This window comes from Dermacentor albipictus, chromosome 9 (genome assembly GCF_038994185.2).
Source record: "Dermacentor albipictus isolate Rhodes 1998 colony chromosome 9, USDA_Dalb.pri_finalv2, whole genome shotgun sequence".
Lineage (NCBI taxonomy): Eukaryota > Metazoa > Arthropoda > Arachnida > Ixodida > Ixodidae > Dermacentor > Dermacentor albipictus.
Window position 1 is genome coordinate 45,612,491 of NC_091829.1, and position 21,889 is coordinate 45,634,379.

The 21,889-nt window shown below is 46.7% G+C and overlaps 1 protein-coding gene and 1 long non-coding RNA gene across 4 annotated transcripts in view; one reads left to right on the forward strand and one right to left on the reverse strand.

The window, feature by feature from the left end:
• Positions 1 to 21,889, forward strand: part of LOC139049765 (gamma-aminobutyric acid type B receptor subunit 2-like) — a 388,195-nt gene that overhangs the window by 272,626 nt on the left and 93,680 nt on the right. For all 3 annotated transcript variants that reach the window (XM_070525572.1, XM_070525574.1, XM_070525573.1), the window contains exons 4-6: positions 10,662 to 10,769; positions 13,257 to 13,322; positions 15,152 to 15,343. In XM_070525572.1, the coding sequence (XP_070381673.1) occupies positions 10,662 to 10,769; positions 13,257 to 13,322; positions 15,152 to 15,343 (366 nt within the window). The remainder of the gene's footprint in view (positions 1 to 10,661; positions 10,770 to 13,256; positions 13,323 to 15,151; positions 15,344 to 21,889) is intronic.
• Positions 1 to 21,889, reverse strand: part of LOC139049767 (uncharacterized) — a 100,345-nt gene that overhangs the window by 60,327 nt on the left and 18,129 nt on the right. Inside the window, exon 2 of the long non-coding RNA XR_011508568.1 lies at positions 21,042 to 21,114. This is a non-coding gene — a long non-coding RNA (uncharacterized lncRNA). The remainder of the gene's footprint in view (positions 1 to 21,041; positions 21,115 to 21,889) is intronic.

The window sequence follows — 21,889 nt, forward strand, 5'->3', positions numbered from 1 at the left end:
GAGAAAAAGAAAAAGAGACTGTGGAACACATGCGACAGATATTTCCCAAACATTTGTTAAAGTAGTAGCTGTGCAAATTTTGACCAGTAATGAAGAAACATTTAAATGAAACATCACGTTATTAGTTATTTACAGAAGATGTGGTCGAATATATTTTAACTATTTAATAACCACAAGCGAGTTTTGATGCGCTGCCTAGGGAGCCAATCATAAAGGGTGCGGGTGCTATGCATGTTTATTTCTTCTCTCTCTTTCGTCATTTCACGCATCCGATCACAGTTAAATTTGTTGTTTTACTTGAAATGCTTTGTCGCGATTTGCATTTTCTTTCATTGTTCCATGATATTCCACACAAAGAATTCTCTCATGCGCTTTCCGACCGCAGAAATTGTAAGACCTGCTTTGTTGCAGCGCATTACTTTTTGAGGAAAAGCACGCTTTACAGGCGGGAACACGCTCGCATTCAAGTCTGTTGACAGACTGAAAAGCAGGTAGGTGATTGATAACAAAATCACAAATGCCAAACTTAAAAAAGAAACGACATAGAAGGATTTAAAAACTCGGACACGGTGCACTCACACGTGGCAAGCATATTCTTGGTTCTCGAGAAAGAAAGCTGGCTGTGACGGCCCCATAATGGAGCGTTGTATCAGGTTTAGAAAATTTCTTCTTGGGTGAATCGGGTATTCCAAAAGATCCCCAACCCCTCCCCTCCTCCACCCGTCCTCGCTAAGAAACAATGATAAAAAAGGCTTGCGCGCATTCCAGAAAATTGAAATTCCATAGCGGATAAGCAGAGCAATAATGTGACAAGAAAGCGTGTCAGAATGCTGACGTGTTCGCATGGGATAAGGAATGTGAAGGGAGTAGCGTTTTGCCTCTGACTCGTTCCTTTCGTTCTCAATAACACTAGATCATCTTTTCGTTGTACTTTTTGCTGTATATATATATATCTTGCAACACGTGGCTACACTCTCGTTATTTATTCAAATGAGTTGTGGGGAAGCAGAACTGAATAATAATAATAATAATAATAATAATAATAATAATAATAATAATAATAATAATAATAATAATAATAATAATAATAATAATAATAATGGTTTTTATTATGATACCTTAACATCAGAGGTCGCAAAGCCGAAAAACACACGTGCCGTACTACCACGCCGTGTTTCCTTCTCGGCGACGAAGCTTCATTGCTACTCTATGCAAACTGCGCCCGCTGTTTCGAAGAAGCGCAGCAGCTGCTATTTACGAGCTGTTCTAAACTCATTCTTTTCTTTGTCCAATCTTTCTATTTTATTTTGCTGGCAGAACTGCTTCCTCCAATACCTACTTTTGGGCTGCCCCCTATCATTCCGCATTGGGGCGAAGCGAACGCCTCGTACAATGGCGCATCAGGTAATCGCAAGGCTGAAGACGAACGTTCCTTCATTCTTCGAAAATTTGCGCCCCAGCCGCCTCCAGCCTGCTGCCGCAGCTGTTCCCGGGCAACCGGGTTTCTTGCTTGCACAGACGTGCAATGTTTCTCTCCTTTTCCCCCAGATGTCCATCTTCGCCCGCTATCGTGCCTCTTTCCCCTTGTTTATGCTTCTCTCTAACACAAGTCGAGCAACGCGAAAGTTCATCTTCGGTAGCAACGCGCGTCGTTCCTCGCTTGCTTGTGGAAGCGATCTCTTGCGTTTTTTTTTCGTTTTCTTTTTCTACGCTTGTTTGGTTCCCGAAAGTCATCGCGAAGAAGAGAGGCTCGTTTGGCCGATTGCTCCCAAAGTATGCAGGAAGTCTCCGCACAGAGATGGCTGCCTCGCTCGCTCGTACCACCGCCAGTGACTCGAACCGAGTTCTTCAATTCTGCCGACGCATGCAAGCGAAGATGTTGCGCTTCTCCCCCCCTCCCCCTCCCCCCCCCGTCCTTCAAAGTGATGTTGCTTCTTCCTCCTGCACCGCCCTTTACCCCTTCTCAACATATGTGCCTCCCTTCTCTACTTTTTTTTTGTTACTCTTTCGCCGTTGTGCACGTTTGTTTGTTTCCTACGGTCGGCTGATGCCTCCCTTCGCGCCTCAGTCTTTATGCTTCGAGGCACTCCGCTTTAGATAACAGGTGCTTTCCGCTTCTCTTCTCTCTTTGTCCCGGGCCCGGATGCCGCACTGCACCCACTCGCCTCCGCCACCGCTCTCCCCCCCCCCCCCCCAATCCCTTTGCGTCCTCCTGCGTAAATTTGTTATTACTACCAAGTTTCCGTTGCCGCTTAAAGCGTGCGTTTGCATCTTTCTCTGTTTATTTCTGTAAATTTCTCTTGTTTTTTCGTCTCGCTTTCTTTCGCTGCTTAGGCGTATTTTCGCCAATTCGGCAAAAGGGGGTGCTGCCGTCTCCCTCACCTTTATCAGACTGGCTCTAAAGGGGACCAACAAATCATTCACCTTCCTTTGTCTGCCCTTTAAATAAAAAAAAGATAGAATCAGCTCTATAGCGCCGGCACATAACTATCTCGTTGCTTCACAAACAAATCAGCTTGTTAGTATTCGTTCCTAGGTTTTATGAGTACTAGTTCTCGTAATATGCTTTAGCAATCTTTTTCTCCTTTTTCTGCTTTTCCTTTTAAACTTCAGAAGAGCCGTTCAATTGAGAAGCGCACTCAGTTTGCTTCCATTTCTGAACGTGACTCTTGTTGCTGTTTGTCATTTAAAGGGTGCCTTATGCATCACTGCGCTTGCTGCGTATCGTAAGCGGATTAGTGTTGCTGAATCGTTTTTAGGTTATTATTCGTTCTTGAAATTTTGAACCCTAAAAAAAATCATGTTTGCGCGCAAATGCGCAAGCCAAACATCTCCCGCGTCTCTTTTCTAATCCTAACGTATCTAGAGGCTTTAATGTCATACTCTCTTTTTTTTCTTGTGATAGCTAAAATGTCCTGACTTCAACGGGCACTCAAAGCGTTCTTCCATTCCGCCCTGCATACGGGCCAAAACAGCGGTACAATTACGCGGCACGACTTTAGCGTGCACCCAGATAAGATAAGATAAGATAAATAGATAGATAGATAGATAGATAGATAGATAGATAGATAGATAGATAGATAGATAGATAGATAGATAGATAGATAGATAGATAGATAGATAGATAGATAGATAGATAGATAGATAGATAGATAGATAGATAGATAGATAGATAGATAGATAGATAGATAGATAGATAGATAGATAGATAGATAGATAGATAGATAGATAGATAGATAGATAGATAGATAGATAGATAGATAGATAGATAGATAGATAGATAGATAGATAGATAGATAGATAGATAGATAGATAGATAGATAGATAGATAGATAGATAGATAGATAGATAGATAGATAGATAGATAGATAGATAGATAGATAGATAGATAGATAAAGCGGTTTTACGTGCCAAAACCACTTTCTGATCATGAGGCACGCCGTAGTGGACGACTCCAGAAATTTCGACCACCTTGGTTTCTTTAACGTGCACGTAAATCTAAGTATACGAGTGTTTTCGCATTTGGCCCCCATCGAAATGCGGCCGCCGTGGCCGGGATTCGATCCCGCGACCTCGTGCTCAGCCGCCTATAGCGTGCACCCAATTCACGGCATCTGGGCGTTTTCGCATTACGCTCCCATCGCAATGTGGCCGCCGCGGCTGGGATTTGATCCTGCGACCTCGTTCCTCAGCTGGGATTTGATCCCGCAACCCCAAAACCGCTAAGCCACCACGGCTGGCGAGCCCACTTGTTAGCTCAGGTGTTGGTCCCTGGTTCGATCCTGGACCAGAACAAATTTTCCTTCAACTGCGAGGCTTTCGGAGAAAGAGGCATGAGTCTCCGTTGTAGTTTCATGCTCGTGTAGGATGGATGGACGGACGGACGGACGGACGGATGGATGGATGGATGGATGGATGGATGGATGGATGGATGGATGGATGGATGGATGGATGGATGGATGGATGGATGGATGGATGGATGGAAAATTTAATGAAGGTCCTGAGGTACGCGACTCAGTGCGCTGCGGGCCGCGTGTAAGGTGGATGACAATTTCTTTTTTTCTTTGACGAAGCTCCCTTTGATCTGCCTTGTTAGGGTTGGCGTCTGACACCACGTGGCGAAAGGAATTTCATCCAACCATCTTCGTCGAAATGAGGCGTGACTTCTCCTGCGATGGTTGACGTACCGCACCTCGTGCACAAAGAACTTTCTCTCACCCGATCTTCTTCCACCAGGCCTCATCGAAATGAAGCGTGACTTCCTAATTCACCATGACCATTTCGAGTGTCTACCTGTCTGCCGGAAGCCCCGCAGTGTACAGGCTTCTTTTGCGTGTGTGTGTGTGCGAGTTTAGAGAGGCCCTTTCCTCGAATCGGACCTAGAAGAGAACTTCAACGAACCCGCAAAGCGCAGAAGAGGCGGACAGGCGTCTACAATTCCAGGAGGCGGGACAACTTCTTCCTTTCAGCAGGCTCGGTATAACCAGAGGAGGTGGGGCCCTCTTTCTGTGCCGGTCACGTGACATCGACGGAAGCAAGATCCCGCCTACGATTGTAGAGAGCCTATTTAAGGGGCTCCGAAATATACTTTTAATCACTTCATGCTCTTCTCATTTTCTTTCATCTACCTTTGAATAAACCGTGCAAGTTTCGCACTAGAAATCGTCTCGCCCTTGCTTGGTCGCTATTGTCTACCGGATGCCTGCAGCCCGCCGACAACGCCACGCTGCCCAATAAGTAATGTTGCTCGAGCTTCGATAGGCAGGCACCGCTACTACTCGGGAGCAGTACGATACGCTACCCTGGAGTACGCAACAGCCTCGAGGCACCTGAAATTTTAGGTTATCACATATTCGTGAATACTTTTCTCTGCGGCGTTTTACTCAACCACCGCTGCGGATGAGTGGCCACGATTGATGGTGCTGAAAACGGGGTTTTGGTTTACTCTGGCCGCGGCGAGTGCATTCTGATGGAGACTGAATGAAAAATCACTGCTGTAACGTGTTCCAGGTGCGCGTTAGGGAAACGACTGCAGGTGAAAATTAATTCATAGCCCCGAACTACGCTGGCCTTCTTAGCCCGCGCGTTTATTTAGAACATTAGACCCGATTAATCAATCAATCAATCAACACATCAATGTGTCTTGATTATCATGCACTGCCTAAATATGAGCCAAAATTAGTTCGGCTCTCAGAAAGTGCATTTTTCTTTTACTTTTCGGGCATTCGTACTTATTCGTCTCTTGTGTTCATTGCCGACACAACGAGCTAGCGTTTAGAAGCAAAGGAAAGCAGAAAAAAACAGAGCAGCGTGTTCAACAGAGCGGCTGGAAATGTCAGCCTCTAACTGGGGCGCTGGCTTGCTATTCAGCCGAGAAATCGAAGATGACATGATTACGAGGAATGCTCTGACGCACATGCGCGCGCGCGCACAAACACATGAACACACGCACGTACACAAGCCTAGAGAGGTTGGCTCGTAGATGGTCGCGTTCACGTTCGGCCGCACACGCCGGCTAAGAGTTATTTACAGAGGCTGATTAAGAGCGACGTCACGAAGGAACGACCGAACAGGCCTTGTTCCACGTTGCCGCCCTCGCTCAGTCTCGCTCACGGTAGCAGAAGCGAGCAGTTGTTCCATGCGCTAAGCCTAACGACTAAGCCTAACTAGAACGCTTGACTACAGCCTCATAAGTTTTCGTTCGCGCTCGCGAATGACTAATTGTTAGCACGCGTGTTCTTTCCTTCCTCTCTACACGCATTCGCTTACCTTCAGCTGACGTAATTTCACGGCACCGACGTTATGACGAAGAGGAGCAGCGATTACTGGTGGTGGCAGTGCGAAAGCTTCGTCAACATCTATATAGCTGGCGGTGCGTAATATGCACTGTGCTCAGAACGATCTAAAGGCCACGAGTTCAAAGGGATGCTAAAGGGAAAAACACCGAATCTGTTTGGACTGTAGCAGTCTAAAGTGGTTTGGCGTTTGTATTTCTTTAGCATTCGTTTCCATTACATTTTAATTAATTTCGAGGTAATAAGGCGACTAACCACGCGTTTGAATTGTGGCATGCACAAGATTAAGTAACCTCTTGCCCTATGAAAAGATTGGCGCTCTAAACCTTGCCGGCCGGAGTCAACACCTTGACCTTCGTTCGACTATTATGGGAAGCGCCTTACGCTACCCCGAAACGAAAATTTCTCCTCCTTAATCTTGATAATAATCTTTCTCGAGAGCCCTCTGCTCAAAGTGCCGGCCTCTGAATAATATATGAGGGGAAAGAAGAAAGTGCTGAGACAAAAGTTTATCTTCAACCTCTAGGAATCCTGGCCCGTTTTATGCGTTCATCAGCACTCCTTTTCCTCCTTCTGGCTCGTCTAGACACATGATTTATTTCGTTCACTTTTTCCTTTAGGCGGCAGTGCCGTGCGGTGCCAAAGGGCAAAGGCACTCCTTACCCCGAACGTGTGTGTGTGCGTGTGTGTGCATGTGCGTGTGTACGTACGCCTGGTTCTTCGTTTTCTTTGTTCTTCTTTTATCTCGCTTTCTTTTAGGGGCTTCATTCCCCAGAAATCCACTTTGAAGGCGGCTAAAGCCGGTGGGATTTATACGGGAAACACGGAGCAGAAGGTCGACTGCCTTGTTAGGCCTACGCCAAACAAACGGCCGGAGTGCGGCGTTCACTGTTGGGGCTTGCTATTTGACCTTTACTTTCGTTGTTTCGCATTAGATTTGTTTATTTTTATTTTCTCCTTTTAGAAGTAGCTATTCACAATGCAGGGATTAGTTTAGCTCGTGCGGTAGTGAGAGCGCTGTGGAACGCGCGCGCGATAGTTCTCGAACGCAGCGCTGTAGCAGTTAGAACGGTGTTCTGCGGGGTTCGTTGTTGCCTCTAGGGACTCGTATTTGGAGAGGATAAAAGAGCAGGAGCTCACTTCTGTAGCAATCTAAAGTCGTCGCGGTAAACAGGCAGTCACTACCATTCAACAACCGACCAGCTGCTTTTGATTGATGCGTCCGTCCACTCACCGATAGGTTCGGCCTGGGCACTATAGGTTACACAAGGGTGAAGAAAAGGAAACGAGAAGGCTGCTGACTAGCAACTTAACTTTATGGAAGGGAAACAAACTTACATAGTGGCGCAAAAGAAATCGGGAAGGAAAAGCTCTAGAAATAAAAAAAAACGGGAGGGGGGGGGGACACGAAATTGAGCGTCTCGATTACGATCTTATCCGAGATAAGAGGAGGAATAAAGGCTGAGTCTTTCAAGTTCAGCACCAGAAGGCGCAACTTCCGCAAACAAGTACGACTCGCGCGCATTTTGTTTGTTTGTTTCTTAACTCTACGAAAGAAGGCCACTCGCTCCCTAGTGCGAATGTCCGCTTCGAAAAGCACTGCAACGGAGCACCCTAACCTACGTAGTCTGGAACCTTTTTCCGCTCACCACTCCACCTCGACTCCTGAACGTGGACGGTGGCGCCGCGCTTCGCCAGAAGTTGTCACTGCATGCGATTCAAGCACACCCCAGAAGCAATCCTTCAGAGAGTAGCGCCTACATAGGCAGAGGGGTGGCGCTCACAGCGTTGATGTCGTACCTCAAGATTTGCTAGAGTTTCAAAGGGGACGCTCATAGCATCCATCCATTCATCCGTCCATGAAGTGGAGGAAGACCTTCGAGTCGAGGATCGCGTTCATAACACGGTAGTAAGGCTACACACTACATTTCACTAGCTATCGCGTCACCCTTTCGCTTACGGACCAAACTGCAATTTTTTTTTCTTCCTTATAACAAAAGCTGTTGCGAAACCTCACGTTTCACACGTCCTTCAATTCCTAAATTATATCCAGGAAGACTACTCCTAAGTATAGACCCGCCGCGGTTGCTCAGTGGCTATGGTGTTAGGCTGCTGAGCACGAGGTCGCGGGATCGAATCCCGGCCACGGCGGCCGCATTTCGATGGGGGCGAAATGCGAAAACACCCGTGTACTTAGATTTAGGTGCACGTTAAAGAACCCCAGGTGGTCTAAATTTCCGGAGTCCCCCACTACGGCGTGCCTCATAATCAGAAAGTGGTTTTGGCACGTAAAACCCCATATATTATTACTCCTAAGTATAATCGAGAGGCTCCAGATAGTGCCTGCAAGAGCTTTGATCTCTCGCCAGGCTTTATAGTACGCTTCTCGCGATAATTCGTTGAATAAATCACGTCATCGTTAAGCAAGATACAGCTTAAGAGGAAGCTTTAGCTCGGGTGTTCCTATATAAATATATGTAAAAGGAGAATTCGTTTTTCTAGGCAACCACTGCACCAAATTTGACGAGGTTTGCTGCATTTAAAAAAAAAAACTTAAAATCTAGCGACTGTTGCTTTCGAATTTTCGATTAGGGTCGTCAATTTTTTATGAAAATTTGGCGAAAATCGCAAATTTTCAGAAAACGAAACTATCAAGTTTACAACTCCGTAACTCAGCAAGAAAAAATGATATCGCAATTCTGTGAATTGTACCTGGTAGCACATCTAAAGCGGACAAAATTGATATGTTACAAATGAACCTCAAAAAATGGGGAAATGTGTAATTACAACTATTCCAGAACCCTCGTAAACAACGTAACAAATTCATGTAAGATGTAAACTGACATAACAAATTTGTCCGCTTTGAATGGTCTAATGGATGCCGTTTACAGAATCGCGATATCTGTTCTTGATGCAGAGCTATTAGTTTGTAAACTTCGTGCTTCTATTTTTTTCAAACGTCTGAATTTTTGAACGTCCTTTTAACAAAATTCAAGCCCTAAATCAAAATTCCACTTCCAACAGTCACTAGATTTTAACTTTTTCTCTCAAATGCAACAAATTTCATTAAAATCGGTCCAGGGGTTATCTCAGAAAAACGTTTTTGCGTTTTTACATGTATTTTAATAGGCCGCGTCGGAGTTGGGCCCGAGCTAAAGCTTCCTCTTAAGACTGTCTTGGCCACGCTTGAAAATCAGGAGAGTAGGAAATCATCCGCATGTCCGGACGCTTCAGCGTTTAGGAAGAGATGTGGTTGAAACCCAATTTGTCACTTACTTTGTTACGAAGGACAACAAGGAAAACCTGGTCACACAGCGAGAAGTTATGCAAGAAAGCTCGTAATTCCATTGCCTCAGCCAAGTAGTGGTGATTAACTATCGGACACTGAAAACGTTGCTTATAAAATGATTTATTCCGAAAGCGAAGGCATTTCCGGCTTATATATATATATATATATATATATATATATATATATATATATATAGAGAGAGAGAGAGAGAGAGAGAGAGACAGTGAGAGAGAGAGTTTTTTTCTATTCGACGTGCAGCAGACCCGCTTCAGGGGCCTACTGCTAAAGCACCAAAAGGAACACATTGGAGGACTAGGTGAGGAACTACACTGGGAAACTACTATGGTTCATTTTTGTTTGCTCATGTAATTAGGCCTCGCGCTTACGAAGATCGGCGTTTTCTTGCCGCTTTGCACACCGCGCCGCGTTGTGCTGGGCCCGTGCTTCTTTCGAGACGTGCTTTCCGCAGTCGACCACGTCGCTTGGCAGGCGCCGCCGATGTGGATGCTCCCGGATCCATTTCGCAACGCGCAATGAATACAAGCCAACCCGCGCGTCCTTTCATATACAAGTGGCGAGCGCTCTCCCGTGACGTCACGAACCACAAGGCGTGCCGCGCGAACTAGGCGCTCCTTCGTCTGGCCGATAGCACCTGCTGGTGTGGAGCAGAGGTAACGGCTCTAGCCCTCACTGCAAAGCTTCGTGGAGGTGACCTGTGTTCCAATCCGCCTACGGGCAAACGCATTCCGAATCTTCTTTTCAAATTTCTTAGTTTATTGTTACTGGATATGTACATATAACCACGTTTTATACCATTATGACCTTTTTCTATACTCTACATCGGTCTCATACATATTATACTTACATTTTAGCATTCCTAGTATTAAATGTACCACCCCCACCGGACACGGGGAAAACGCCCAATGAGCCGAGTAGTTCTGTCGCACCAAAAAAAAAAAAAAAAAAGAAACAGTGTTTCTTAAAGCGGAATACATCGCCAGGCAGACACATGGTTTAATTTTCAGGTGACGTAGGGTGTGCCAATGGCGCGTATAGGTTCGGCTGCTAAAAAGTATGACTTCGCAATTCTTCGGATGGTACTGGTGCGGAGAATTTTGTTTGCGAAGCGTTTCCAATGTTTTTTTACAGCGTGTTTGTGTGCTATTAGCAAATGTGTACATATTTTTCCACTGCCTTGTTAGTGCTTTTAAATCGCTGTTCTATGCAACTGTGTATAGCTTCACAATTATTCAGACGAACTTTGTTTTACTTGTGTACTTAGACGAAATCTTCTCCTGATGTCTCTAAGAATTTTGCATTCACCTGCATAATGAATACATGTAACGAACTTCGGACGACAACGTTCGGCTGACTGATTGATGGATTAATTAATCACCTAATTATTTAAATAAATGATCGACTCATTGATTGTGTGTTTGTTTGTTTGTTTGATTGATTGATTGATTGATTGATTGATTGATTGATTGATTGATTGATTGATTGATTGATTGATTGATTGATTGATTGATTCTCAACAATTTATTTCGACACGCGCGTCCCCTCCTATTCGCTTGCAGCCGCACAGCCGCCTGCTGACAGTGCTGGACTCGGCGAACATCCAGATCGACGAGGTGCAGGGCATCGGCGAAGGGGACGACATCGAGCACGAACTTGAAAAGCTCAAGGTATACGCGGGGAGCGCGTTTGCTTCATTTGCATTACTCGACGGCAAAGATCGTGGAATTGTTCTCGAACGCGTCATTTCCCTTCTACGTAAGGTCGGTGGTGCGCAAAGGGCCCGCCCGCCTTTGCTATCTGAATTCCTTTTCCCCCATTTTACTGAAAAGGGAATTAATTACTACTACGTCGCTGGTGGACAGTGGGCCGCTCTTTGCATTCCAGAAAACTATCTTGAGGTAGCCCTAACGATGCATCTTCTACCGGCGCCGTACGGGGGCTCGTTCGAAAGCACGTGAGAAGGCGACGCCTCCGAGCGCACCAGGATGAGCTTGCTAGCGCGACCGCTCCATTACGCAATTTGAACGATCGTGAAGCATCCGTTCATCTGCAATGCAGCGACGAGACGGCGGTTAAAAGAAGCGAGGAATGACGGAAGCGCGATCATATATGCGTCTGGGAAAGTAACAACAACAACGCTGCACTAAGCAGCACAGAAATGCTGTGAAGGTTCTTGCAAGTAGTAAAATAAGTGCACTTTGAGACACCCTTTCATCGAGCGAGATCCGGATGGACGCGAGACTCACCCCCTTGTTCTCAAACGATCCTCGGCTCGAAGCTCTTCCTCCACTCTCCCCAGTGGAGCGCAGTGCCATCCTTCGACTGAAAAACACGCTACGTTTCTCAAGAACTGCCGTGGAATGCAATGAAGCGCAGGGGGCAACTTCTGTCGGGGTGTGGCGCCACTATCCACTTTCTTGAGTCGAGGTGAAGTGTTGAGTGGAGGGACGTTCTAGAATAAGGACGTCGGGGTTTTATGCGGATCGCCAACGAAAACAGAAAGGAAGTGAGTGCACTTTCGGGAAGAACTGCCTGGAAACTGACTGGCCTACAATAACAACCCAAAATAGCGGGCGAGCGGGCGCGTGAGTTTAGGTATTTCAGACCACGGTCCGCGCCGAGCCACGTTTCACAACTGCCACTGCGGTGGCGGTGGCAAGATCTTGGGCGCGCCGGATTTCGACACTTTAGGAGAAACCTTTCGGGAGAAACGCTTTGGGAGAAGCTGCAGCGCTTTGGGCGTTGCAGAAATACGGCGGGAAGAGCGTGCTTCGTTGTTTGCACTTGGACGAGCGGGATCCGTGACCCTCGGTGCCGCACGCTTATGCCTTGACGTACCGCGGCACATTACCATGACGCAAAGGTCACGACAGCTAGCCTTTGAAACACGTTGACTCGAAAATACGACAGGAATAACACAGACACACGAGCATACAGGACAAAACGCGTCAAAAAATATGAACAAGTAAATAAAAAAACAATAACGCATTCGCCCGCTCCTGTATGGTTATGCGTCTGTCTGGTATTCGTGATGTACCATCGAGTCATCGCGTTCCTAAAAATTAAAATGTGACCAATTAGTCCTATTTAGCGATCAGTTGTCATGGCAATGACGCGCAATAGAAATAGATAGTTTTCTCTCCCTTCCTGGCTGCGATGTTAACCGTCACATATTGACGCTGTAAATTCAGGTAAGCATGCGCAAGTACATTACGATAAGATAACAAGACCCTACAACACACCCAACATGCCTAGCAGGAGCCGTTCGTTCGCAGACGATGTGAAATTTCATTCTGCGTTTGCTGCTGCAAATATCTGCGCTCGCCACCCGTGTATATTTTTGAGTAACTGTTGAAGGACAGAAACGTAGGCTAAGTCAGAGCCAGTTATACTTTCTAATGTATTGTTGTAAAATGAGGCAACGTTTTTTTAACTTATTCGATGCCCCTGTCCGTAGAGCTATCACTTAGAGTTCGAAGATGGCTTACAAGCTCCTGTTTTTCCCACCTGGCGCATTTACCACAGACCTGCTGTTGTCGCATATTTCATAAGTTGTTCAGCACTTTATCGCACATCACACTGACTTTTTTCATACTCCTTTTTTTTATTTATTTATTTTTTACTCTAATTGCAATTTCTGTAAGACCACACACGTCAGCGAACTCACTGCAATTTCCTTCTTTCCTTCCCTCCGCTCTCTCCCTGTTATCTTTGTTTTCCCCCTTTCCCGCTCCCCCGGTGTAGGGTAGCCAACCGGACGTGATTCTGGTTAACCTCCCTACCTTCTTCTTATCTCTATCCCTCCGTTTTTTTTTACTTAAAATCACATGTGGATGCTCTGCCAGATAAGGCCTTTAGTTTCACATGCCGTCGACAACGAGTTCCAGGCAATAACGTACTGGCAAAAGAAAATAACATGCTGACGTATACCCCAATTGCTTAATTACTCTAACTTTCTTCTCGAGCACATCGTAGGCTGTATCACGCGTGTTTGATAACATATATACGTAGTTCTGACATTAGGCAGTACAGCAGCTGGACAGCTGTTAACATTAATACGCAATGGTTCTCGACCAATAGATGCCGCTGCAGGAGGAAGCTTTCGCGTGACTAGCTGGCACAATATTATTGTCTGTTTTCCTGCTCTCTTCTAGGAGAAAGACGTGCGCATCATCTTGGGCAACTTTGACGAGTTCTGGGCCCGAAAGGTCTTCTGTCAGGTGAGACAAAACACGTGTAACGCGCGTAGCAGAATTGTCCCATCAAGATAAGAGCAACTCCAACGTTCTCCTAGCTCGTTCAATTAAGTCGCCTCCAATCAATTTGCTGTGCATTAACCGGTCAGCACCTGTACAGCTTTAGCAGAGCTCACCTTTAGCAGAGGTAGCTAGGGGTCACTTTCTTCAACTTCCTGCCCCACGTATCATCACGTTCATTCGTCACGAGTTCCTAGGCAAAACTGGCTAATACACTTGATTTTCTCGTCACCCCCCAGTTTGATCCCGACTTCGGTGTGAAGGCGCCACTCCACCGTCAACCACACTGTCTTCATTCTGCCAGCCGTAGCTATTTTCGATGGCCCTTAAAACGGCGCTTTGAGTGGCCTTCTACGGCGTTTTTTTCCTCGATCACGTAACCACGCGTACTCTTCATCCACCGCAGTAATTTTAAACACACTGGGCACTTTGCACTATGAGTGGAAATTCACTTTCTAAAAAATTATCCCTAGCTCCGGCAACCTGGCATTCCAGTCACGAATAGTGCCCTGTATTAGCCATGTTTTTTTAAATACTAGGATACTAGGTAAATATCTGGCTGTTGTGTATGGCTGTTTCGACATTCCACAAGCTATAATTTCATGCAGTGCCTGACACTTTCGTACTGGCTGAATTACTGCCAGTACGGCCCTTTCAGCCAGTATGAGAACTATAAATTAGTATATGCATATATTTGCATAACGTCACAGTTCAGGCTTCAGACAACCTTGTGCTTTCTTATTAAAGACCTTAAAGCTCATGTTTCATTGCAAATCTTGTGTGTGGTAATGTTCCGTCTCGTTAATATAAACACTTGATGGTTTTCCTGGTATTGAAAGAAAGCGCGTCCGATGTGAAAATATTTAGATTCATTGGGCCCAGTGACTGCTGCAGATCAACTGTACTTGCCAACTCGCTAGCTCGAAACTGTCGTAATTTCTTCATGCGTCGCAAAGTTACATAATCAGCGAAACCTATTGTGAACTTTCAACAGGGAATGCTCCGGAAATATGTTTTAGGATATCGTGCAAGAGAATTGAACCACAACGAACAATAAAAGTGAGCTGTAACTTCCTTTCTGCGCCGCTTCTTGCCAAACCACGCAAAAAAAAAGAATCGATGTACTGTTACCTTTAATTTCTACGGTGTCAGAACGATTGCAGCACCAGAGCTTCCTCATACTAATTATAATACTAAACTGTACCACATTTAAGGGGCATGCACGATGAAAATAATTTATGCTGTAGTATAAATTACCCTTCGACTTAACAACAAAAAAGGCGCCCTGTGCAATGAGGCTTCGTAAGCCACAAAAGATGCAAAAACTAAAGACCGGAGGCAACGCCACTTTGAAGTTCTCGCACTAGCTCTTTGTGGCGCCATGCATATTGATGACGCCATCTGCTGGCGCCTCCAGTCACCATTTTATCAGTAAACATGGGCTACGTTGTACACTTAACAAACGCAAGTTTCGAGAACTTTACTAAGCCACAATGGCCCGAATAAGACAAAATACGCTGAAACTCGTGGCGTCGCCCTGACGTACAAGCGCTAAGTTAAGGCACAAAATTAAAAAAAAAATGAAACTGTCTCTCATTTTCTCCTGTAGTATTCAATCTCTTGTGCGAAAATTAAATAAACTACACACTTTAAAAAGAAATCCTTACCAGTCAAACCTGACTCAGCTTTTCAGCTTAGAGTCAGCTTAGACTCAGCTTAGTCAGTCAGCTTAGACTCAGCTGAGAGTCCCTCTAAGCGCACGGGGCGGCCACCGATGATGCTATGTGACGCAGGCCTACAAGATGGGCATGTACGGCCGCAAGTACCAGTGGCTCATCGGAGCCATGTACGCCGACCGCTGGTGGGAGACTCCGCAGCCGGACGTCTCGTGCGAGCCGGCGCAGATCGTCGAAGCCGTGGAGGGTTACATCGGCACCGACCTTCTGCCGCTCAGCACCAGCGAGAACATCACCGTCTCGGGCTTGGTGAGTGGTGCCGCTTCGTCTCCGACGCCGACAGGGGAGGGGGGGGGGGGGACACTGGCGCTGAAACGGCCCGCGCCTATCCGTGACGTCACCGGTAGTTCGGCAGTTCACAGCAGCTTCCTCGCTCGCTCTCTTTTCGCGTCTGCATCTCCTCTGCCCCAGTGCAGGGTAGCAAACCGGACGTGCATCCGGTTAACCTACCTGCATTTCCTCACACACACACACACACACACACACACACACACACACACACACACACACACACACACACACACACACACACGCACACACACACACACACACACGCACACGCACACGCACACGGCAAAATGGCGGCACCGGCGCCATTTTGTCGCTTCAATCTCTGCAAGCGTTTCCATTTCGCCGGCCAATAATTGACTTTCTTCAGTGCTCTAGCATTAGTAGTGTAACAGCAGAAAATAAAGTGTATGTGTGTGAAGTTTGGGAAGCCGGTCACGCGGTAGAAGGACGGGAGAGCTTAGAAGAGCGTGTGTGTGTACGTTTCACCACTGACTTTTTTTTCCTTTCTTTTTCGCGTAGTACGTGCAGCGGGAACTACGAAAGCGTAACACATTTGTTAAGTAACACATTTCTTGGTATAACGCAACACACTTACTCAACGCAGTAACACATTTGTTATGTAACACATCTGTTATGCAACACATTTGTTGTTTCTCAGCCACAAGGAACAAGTTTCCGATGAACAGCGTCACACGGAGTCGGCGGGCTTTCACGCATTGCAAGCCACTTCGGGCGTCGCGGCGCTGCTATCTGGTATCGCCAGACTTTGGCGTGGAACGAGCGTAGCACCCTAGGTCGCACGGTTCTTGAAGAGGCCGTCTAACGCCGTCTAACGCCGGCTGGCGCCGGCTGGCGCCGACGCCGGGAATCCACGGAACACTTGTTCCTTGTACTTGGGGCTTAAACCAAGGTGCACAGTAGCTCCCAGTGCTTTCGACAAAAGCTATGCGTGCCATTTTCACTTGGGCAATAACAGCAACAACAATTACGCCACACACAAGGACAGCGAGGGACGTAATTACAAATTGTAATTAGGACAGTCATAAATAACAACATCCTCGGTAGGCCTTAACTTGAGCGAGAGTTCCTCGAGATAGCGCAACAGCCTGTTTTGCTCGCTGTGAACCTTTTCCTTGAAGGCTTGAAATCGCCGACCAGTTTTGCCCCTGCCGATCCAGACTGTCATACGGGCGAACCTGACGTGGCTACGTGACGTCACACCCCTTCCGAGGGCCGCAAAGCAGTCGAGTCGTCTTTACCCGCATGTTTCCCGTCAGCCTCGCAATCGTGCATCCTACGCGCTCCAAGAAGTACTCGCCTTCATTGGTTCTTTCGGAAGCACTCACTCCCGTCCACCGTATTCTCCTCGCTTCTACACCTGTAGGCCCCCCTTTTGCTGCCCTTTCGAGGGCATGGTGATCGTGACTTGTATACTGATTTGTCCTCGTGCCATCTAATCAGGGTGCAACGGCGCGAACGGAATACAAGGAGGTGGTAGAGGTGCCGAGAAAACCTTTTTGCATCCCAGAGGGACGCTCCTCCTTTTATACTTTTTTGTATCGCTTCGCTCCTGCGTTTCTAGCTTCCGCCCTCTCGTTTCCTTATCTGGAAAGGTCAGAGAACCAAGGTACGACTCTGAATGTGTCAGCATTAGCGTCACACAGTGCGCATTGGGGGCTAGCCAAGAGGAAATTCCTCTCCGGGAATCCGCGATGGCACACAAGGGGCCGCGTTCTTTAAAACAAGATTCCCTTAGGAGCGAGCTTTTGTTGCTGACTCCCGAGAGAAAAAAAAAAGAAGACAGGACGAAAAGAAACGGGACGTCATTCAGGGCGCCAGTATAACGTTCCGAAATCGTTCTAAATGAGACTATCTTGTCTCTCGTGCCCTGAGGCGCCGCCTTCCATCTCACGAATTTCTTTCGACATGTTCCTTTTTTAAAACAAATACCATTCGCGATCCTGTTTCGCGCGCTTCACTGTAAGACTCTGCGCGCTTTCTTTTTCATGTGTGTTATGTTCTATTTATTTATTTATTTTTGCGGACGGCGAGGGAAGTTTTCATATAGTTCGTCATCTGCTCGCGTAACCGACAGCTCGCCGTCCTTTCTCGTTTGCACTCGTCTTGAACAACGCTCGCTTTCTTCACACGTAGATCGTTATTTGAATATAGACAGGCTCGTTTCTTTTTCCTCCCCGCGGTAAGGTCACGGTACTGTCCGATTCGTCAAAAACGAACGAATCTCTTCGAATTTCGACCGTTTGCAGACACCGCCAGCGCCTGTCTCTTCCGAAACACCTCCATTAGACGGCCACTTGAAGAACGGGGATATAACGTGCAGTATAACAGAAGCGCGAACGAATAACTTGTTTGCCGTGTAAACAATAGCCGAACGGCTGCATTTTAGTGCAAGGCAATAACGCTATTCCGTCGACCAACGAAAACACTGTGATGATATAGCATAACTGCGAGTCGGCCTAGTTGGAACAGATTCATCTTAAAAGATTTTGTGCGCTAACAAACAGTAACTGTGATGAACAGGAACTGTGATGATGACGCACTAAAACAGGCGTTTTACGAGCAGTCTGAATCGTCGTTTAGCGCTCAACTTATTCAGCCCCGATCGGGTGCAATAATAGGCGTAACGCGCCGTTTCAATCAAGACCAGTAACCAACTTAAGAAAGAATGGCGTTTCGGCTACATAATGAAACTCCGAAGTGCAACGGCGGACGCTCTTCAATTACCCATTGCATGTATGCCGCAGGCACTATTCATTTGATGGTCCAAATGCTATTCAGCTAATCGCTACACGAAATTTAATACCGACGAACCAAGTGGTCACCTGCTGCACGGAAGCAGGAGCAATGTGTGAAACACATGGCCCGGTCACGGAGATTAGGTGTTGCAAGAGCAGTTTAAAATTCATTACCCGAGAGATTTCTTTCTTGAAAGAAGTCATTGCACTGCCATTTATACAACGTTGTGCCCTCATTTGGACAACAGTACGGTTGACCTTCTTGTTCGTTATTTCTCTCGTTCTCCCTTTTGCTTGTCTCTCCTTAAACTTGGTTTGCGCTAGATGTGCCACTGGGTTTGTGCCAGCTCTCTGGAAATCCTCCAGAATGGACGTCTCGAGGCCATTGTATGTCCCTATGCGACACAAACGGGACATAATCACTAAATGTTGCTTGATACCTATCGTACTTTTCTATGCATGCACCTGTCATCGCTATACTTCCCTCAACAACCGTAATACATCGTCTCGTCTCTGTAACATATCACTGTATTTAAGTCTAACTCTGTGCATCCGCCTGATTTGGAGTTCGCGTTTCGCCATAGTGAGTGAGCGATGGAACGCGTAAACATAAAAATCGCATTACATTTAGAGTTGTGAGATTTGTAGCCAATAAAAATGGACATTATATCACACTACACGTTGAATATGAATAAAGTAAACGAAACTGAATGCATCGCCATTAGTTGGGAAGTATGTAATTAACCACTTTACTAAAGCTTCGCTTCACAGAGTATCCAACATGTGCGTTGGTCCTGCATATTTATTCCACTCACGATTCGATCTCGATTACGTGACACGAGGCACGTCCCATCGTCACCGGAAAACTACAAGGTGTAATTTACGTTGATTATTAGCTTCCTCGGTACCCTACATAGCTTGGTCTCGGCTATCTCTCCTCGGAAAACAGCTTAGCCATCGCTACGTATACATTTCTCGATTTCAAGTTAGGCCTGTTCAACCTTTCGAAGTTATGGAAACACTTGCAATTTGAGCAGAGGGTCTCTCTCACACGAAGAAATGTGATCGTGGTACTGGGGGGTCTTTTATTGTCTCACGCCATGAATACCGCCTAGACGCGAAGTTTTCTAAGGCCCCAGTGGTCTCGAAATTCTCGGCTCGCTCGACCAAGACGCCTAATCGTTACCGCCTCGCGTTACCTACAAAATTAACAGTCTGGCGGCAGCGAAATTCGGCGCGAAAACACAACCGGGAAGGGGACCTCGGCAATCGCGTATCGTGGCGCGAGGACGGGTGAACATCTATCTTTTCTCTACACTATACGTCGTAGATGCGAGTATAATGGGAAAGCGGAGCCCGACCACCGCTGCCATTAGCGCTTTGCGAAAGATTGCGCTCGCATTAGGCGGCGGTACTGTCGCGTTCGGGGTATAAATGGGAATCGGGCTATACGGTGCTCGGGCGTGCGATAGATTGCTCCGAGGAGTCACTATACGTCGATAACGGGCGGCGGTGCAATCGACGGCTGAAGAACGGCGGCGTATACGCGGAGACGCGTCTGCGTGAATAGTTGTGTGCAGCAGGGTGGACGCCCGTAGATGGACTCGTATCCGTAATTCCAGAACGGTGGCAGGCAGACAGTGAGAACGAACAAAGAAGGAGCAGGCATTCTAAAACGGGCCGCGGTAAGAGACTCTCGTTGCAATGTTCACAGAACTTTGGTATTTTACGAACCGTAAAGTGATAGTCGAATCCTGCCTGCAGAGGAAGCTCCACCGATAATTTCTGATTAAGAATAGGGGAAAGAAAATGTGTTCGATAACGTGCACACTGTTGCCCAAAATCCAGACACCCATGTTGTAACCCTGTCCTACATTCAGTTATGTCGACGGTCCGAAACTTTGACAGATGACGCAACGCACAGCAAAGATCCAACAGAGTCACGCGTTCATTTTTGTGGATCGCCCGCGAAATCGATTGATCACGGGACGAGCCATCTTTCGCTCGCGCAAAACCGTTTTTGTTACACAGTCGCAACCATTAGGATGTTCACAATAACGAACTGTCGTGCTATCACGAGCAAGACTCTAGAAGCCATGCCTCCCACGAAAAGAAACGTATTTCGGTGGCAAGCCATAGCGCCGCAGAGTTTAAAAAAAAGCGCAGTCTAAATTTCTTTATCTATCTCTGCTTTACTTATTTCTATGTGCATGATCTTGTTCCGTGTTCACTTCGCGCTACAAGCCAAGATCATGTTACCGTACCAACTCGCCCAACTGTCTATCCTTTTGCATTACATTTCTATGTGCACTTGGCAGTGCTCGAAGTTCTCGACTACTTTTCTAGGTCTCGACAATGTCGACCTACTAAGCTTACTACGGGAGCAAAGTCCTCGTCACACATCTCCGCAGCGTGTGAAAGGTGCACTCTAAAAACTGTTTGCACCCTTTGGGGTGTATCTTTCTCCCACAACGACAATCGTCATCTGCCTTGCTTGCGTTTCCTTTCTTGAAAACTCGGCGCTCGCTACTTTCCTGTCGAGAATGCGGCGTCACACTGATAACGCGCATGCCGTTCGTGACTGGGAAGTACCGGGCTCGCAGCGTTAAAGAAAGGAAACGCGGGCAAGACAGATGACGATTATTGTTGTGGGACAAATATACACCCCAAAGGGTGCAACTGTTTTTAGAGTGTGCACCGCCAATGAAGCGACAAAACGTACATTTTGTGAAAACTACGTCGGTCAGTGGCACTAGGCTTGAATAAGCCGGGCACATTGAACATCTTACGGCCGCAAATGGCGGGCAATTGGTCGCGCCTCTATGTCCTCTAAAATAAAATATCGGGGCCGACTGACATCGACGTGTGTCGCTAATGCAGGCGACATGCCTTGTACTCACGCGATCGGCTTTAGGTCCTCTAGACAAATGTGACAGGCATTTCACTCCCCGACGATGCATACGCCGGCGCCATCTGCAAATAACATGGACGTGTACATTAGTTTGCACAAAATATTTTTGATGAAAGCACACTTAAAGTGCAGTGCAATAAGCGAGCATACAGGTCGCCTACTCGATCAGAAAACACTTCAATAACACTCATGTGCTGACAGCTCAATTTAAAACGGGCACATGCAGAATAATTGGTCGCCACTTTCACCTGCTATAGTTATACTGGCTTGACCACAAAATGAGGTGTTTTTCTCAAGAGTCGACGATCCTGTCGAATCTGGCCACAACAACCTGCCTAAAGATGCGCATTTTTAACAGTACAAGATGGTCGTAACAGCCACGCTGTGAACAGTAGCGCGCTAATGCAAGCTATATAAGAATACATACATTCGGACATTCGAAGATCCGCGCAACAACCGCACAGTTACCTGCAGTGCCGATACATCTCACGAGAGGGACGCCTGTAGTCCGTAGAAAATAAAGCGTCCGGAACTGAAAGGCAGCAGTTCTGTAGAAAACTTTTTTTTATTTTGGGGGCAAAAGAAGTGCGGGCGCCTCGGAAGGAAACAAAAACACAACAAAGAAGCTCGCGGAAGGAAAGCCAATGGTTGCACTATCAAGAATTCGTGCGCATCGCGTTTCTTCTCGCGATGGTGACGCCGGCACTTCAACTGCGATTTGCAAAGTAGGGGCAAACACGCCATATTGAATTCTCGATTCACACCCGGCACCGCCACCGGCGGCTTCTCGCCTCTATTATAGTAAGATCATACTTTTCGAAGCTCGTGTTGCCGCCA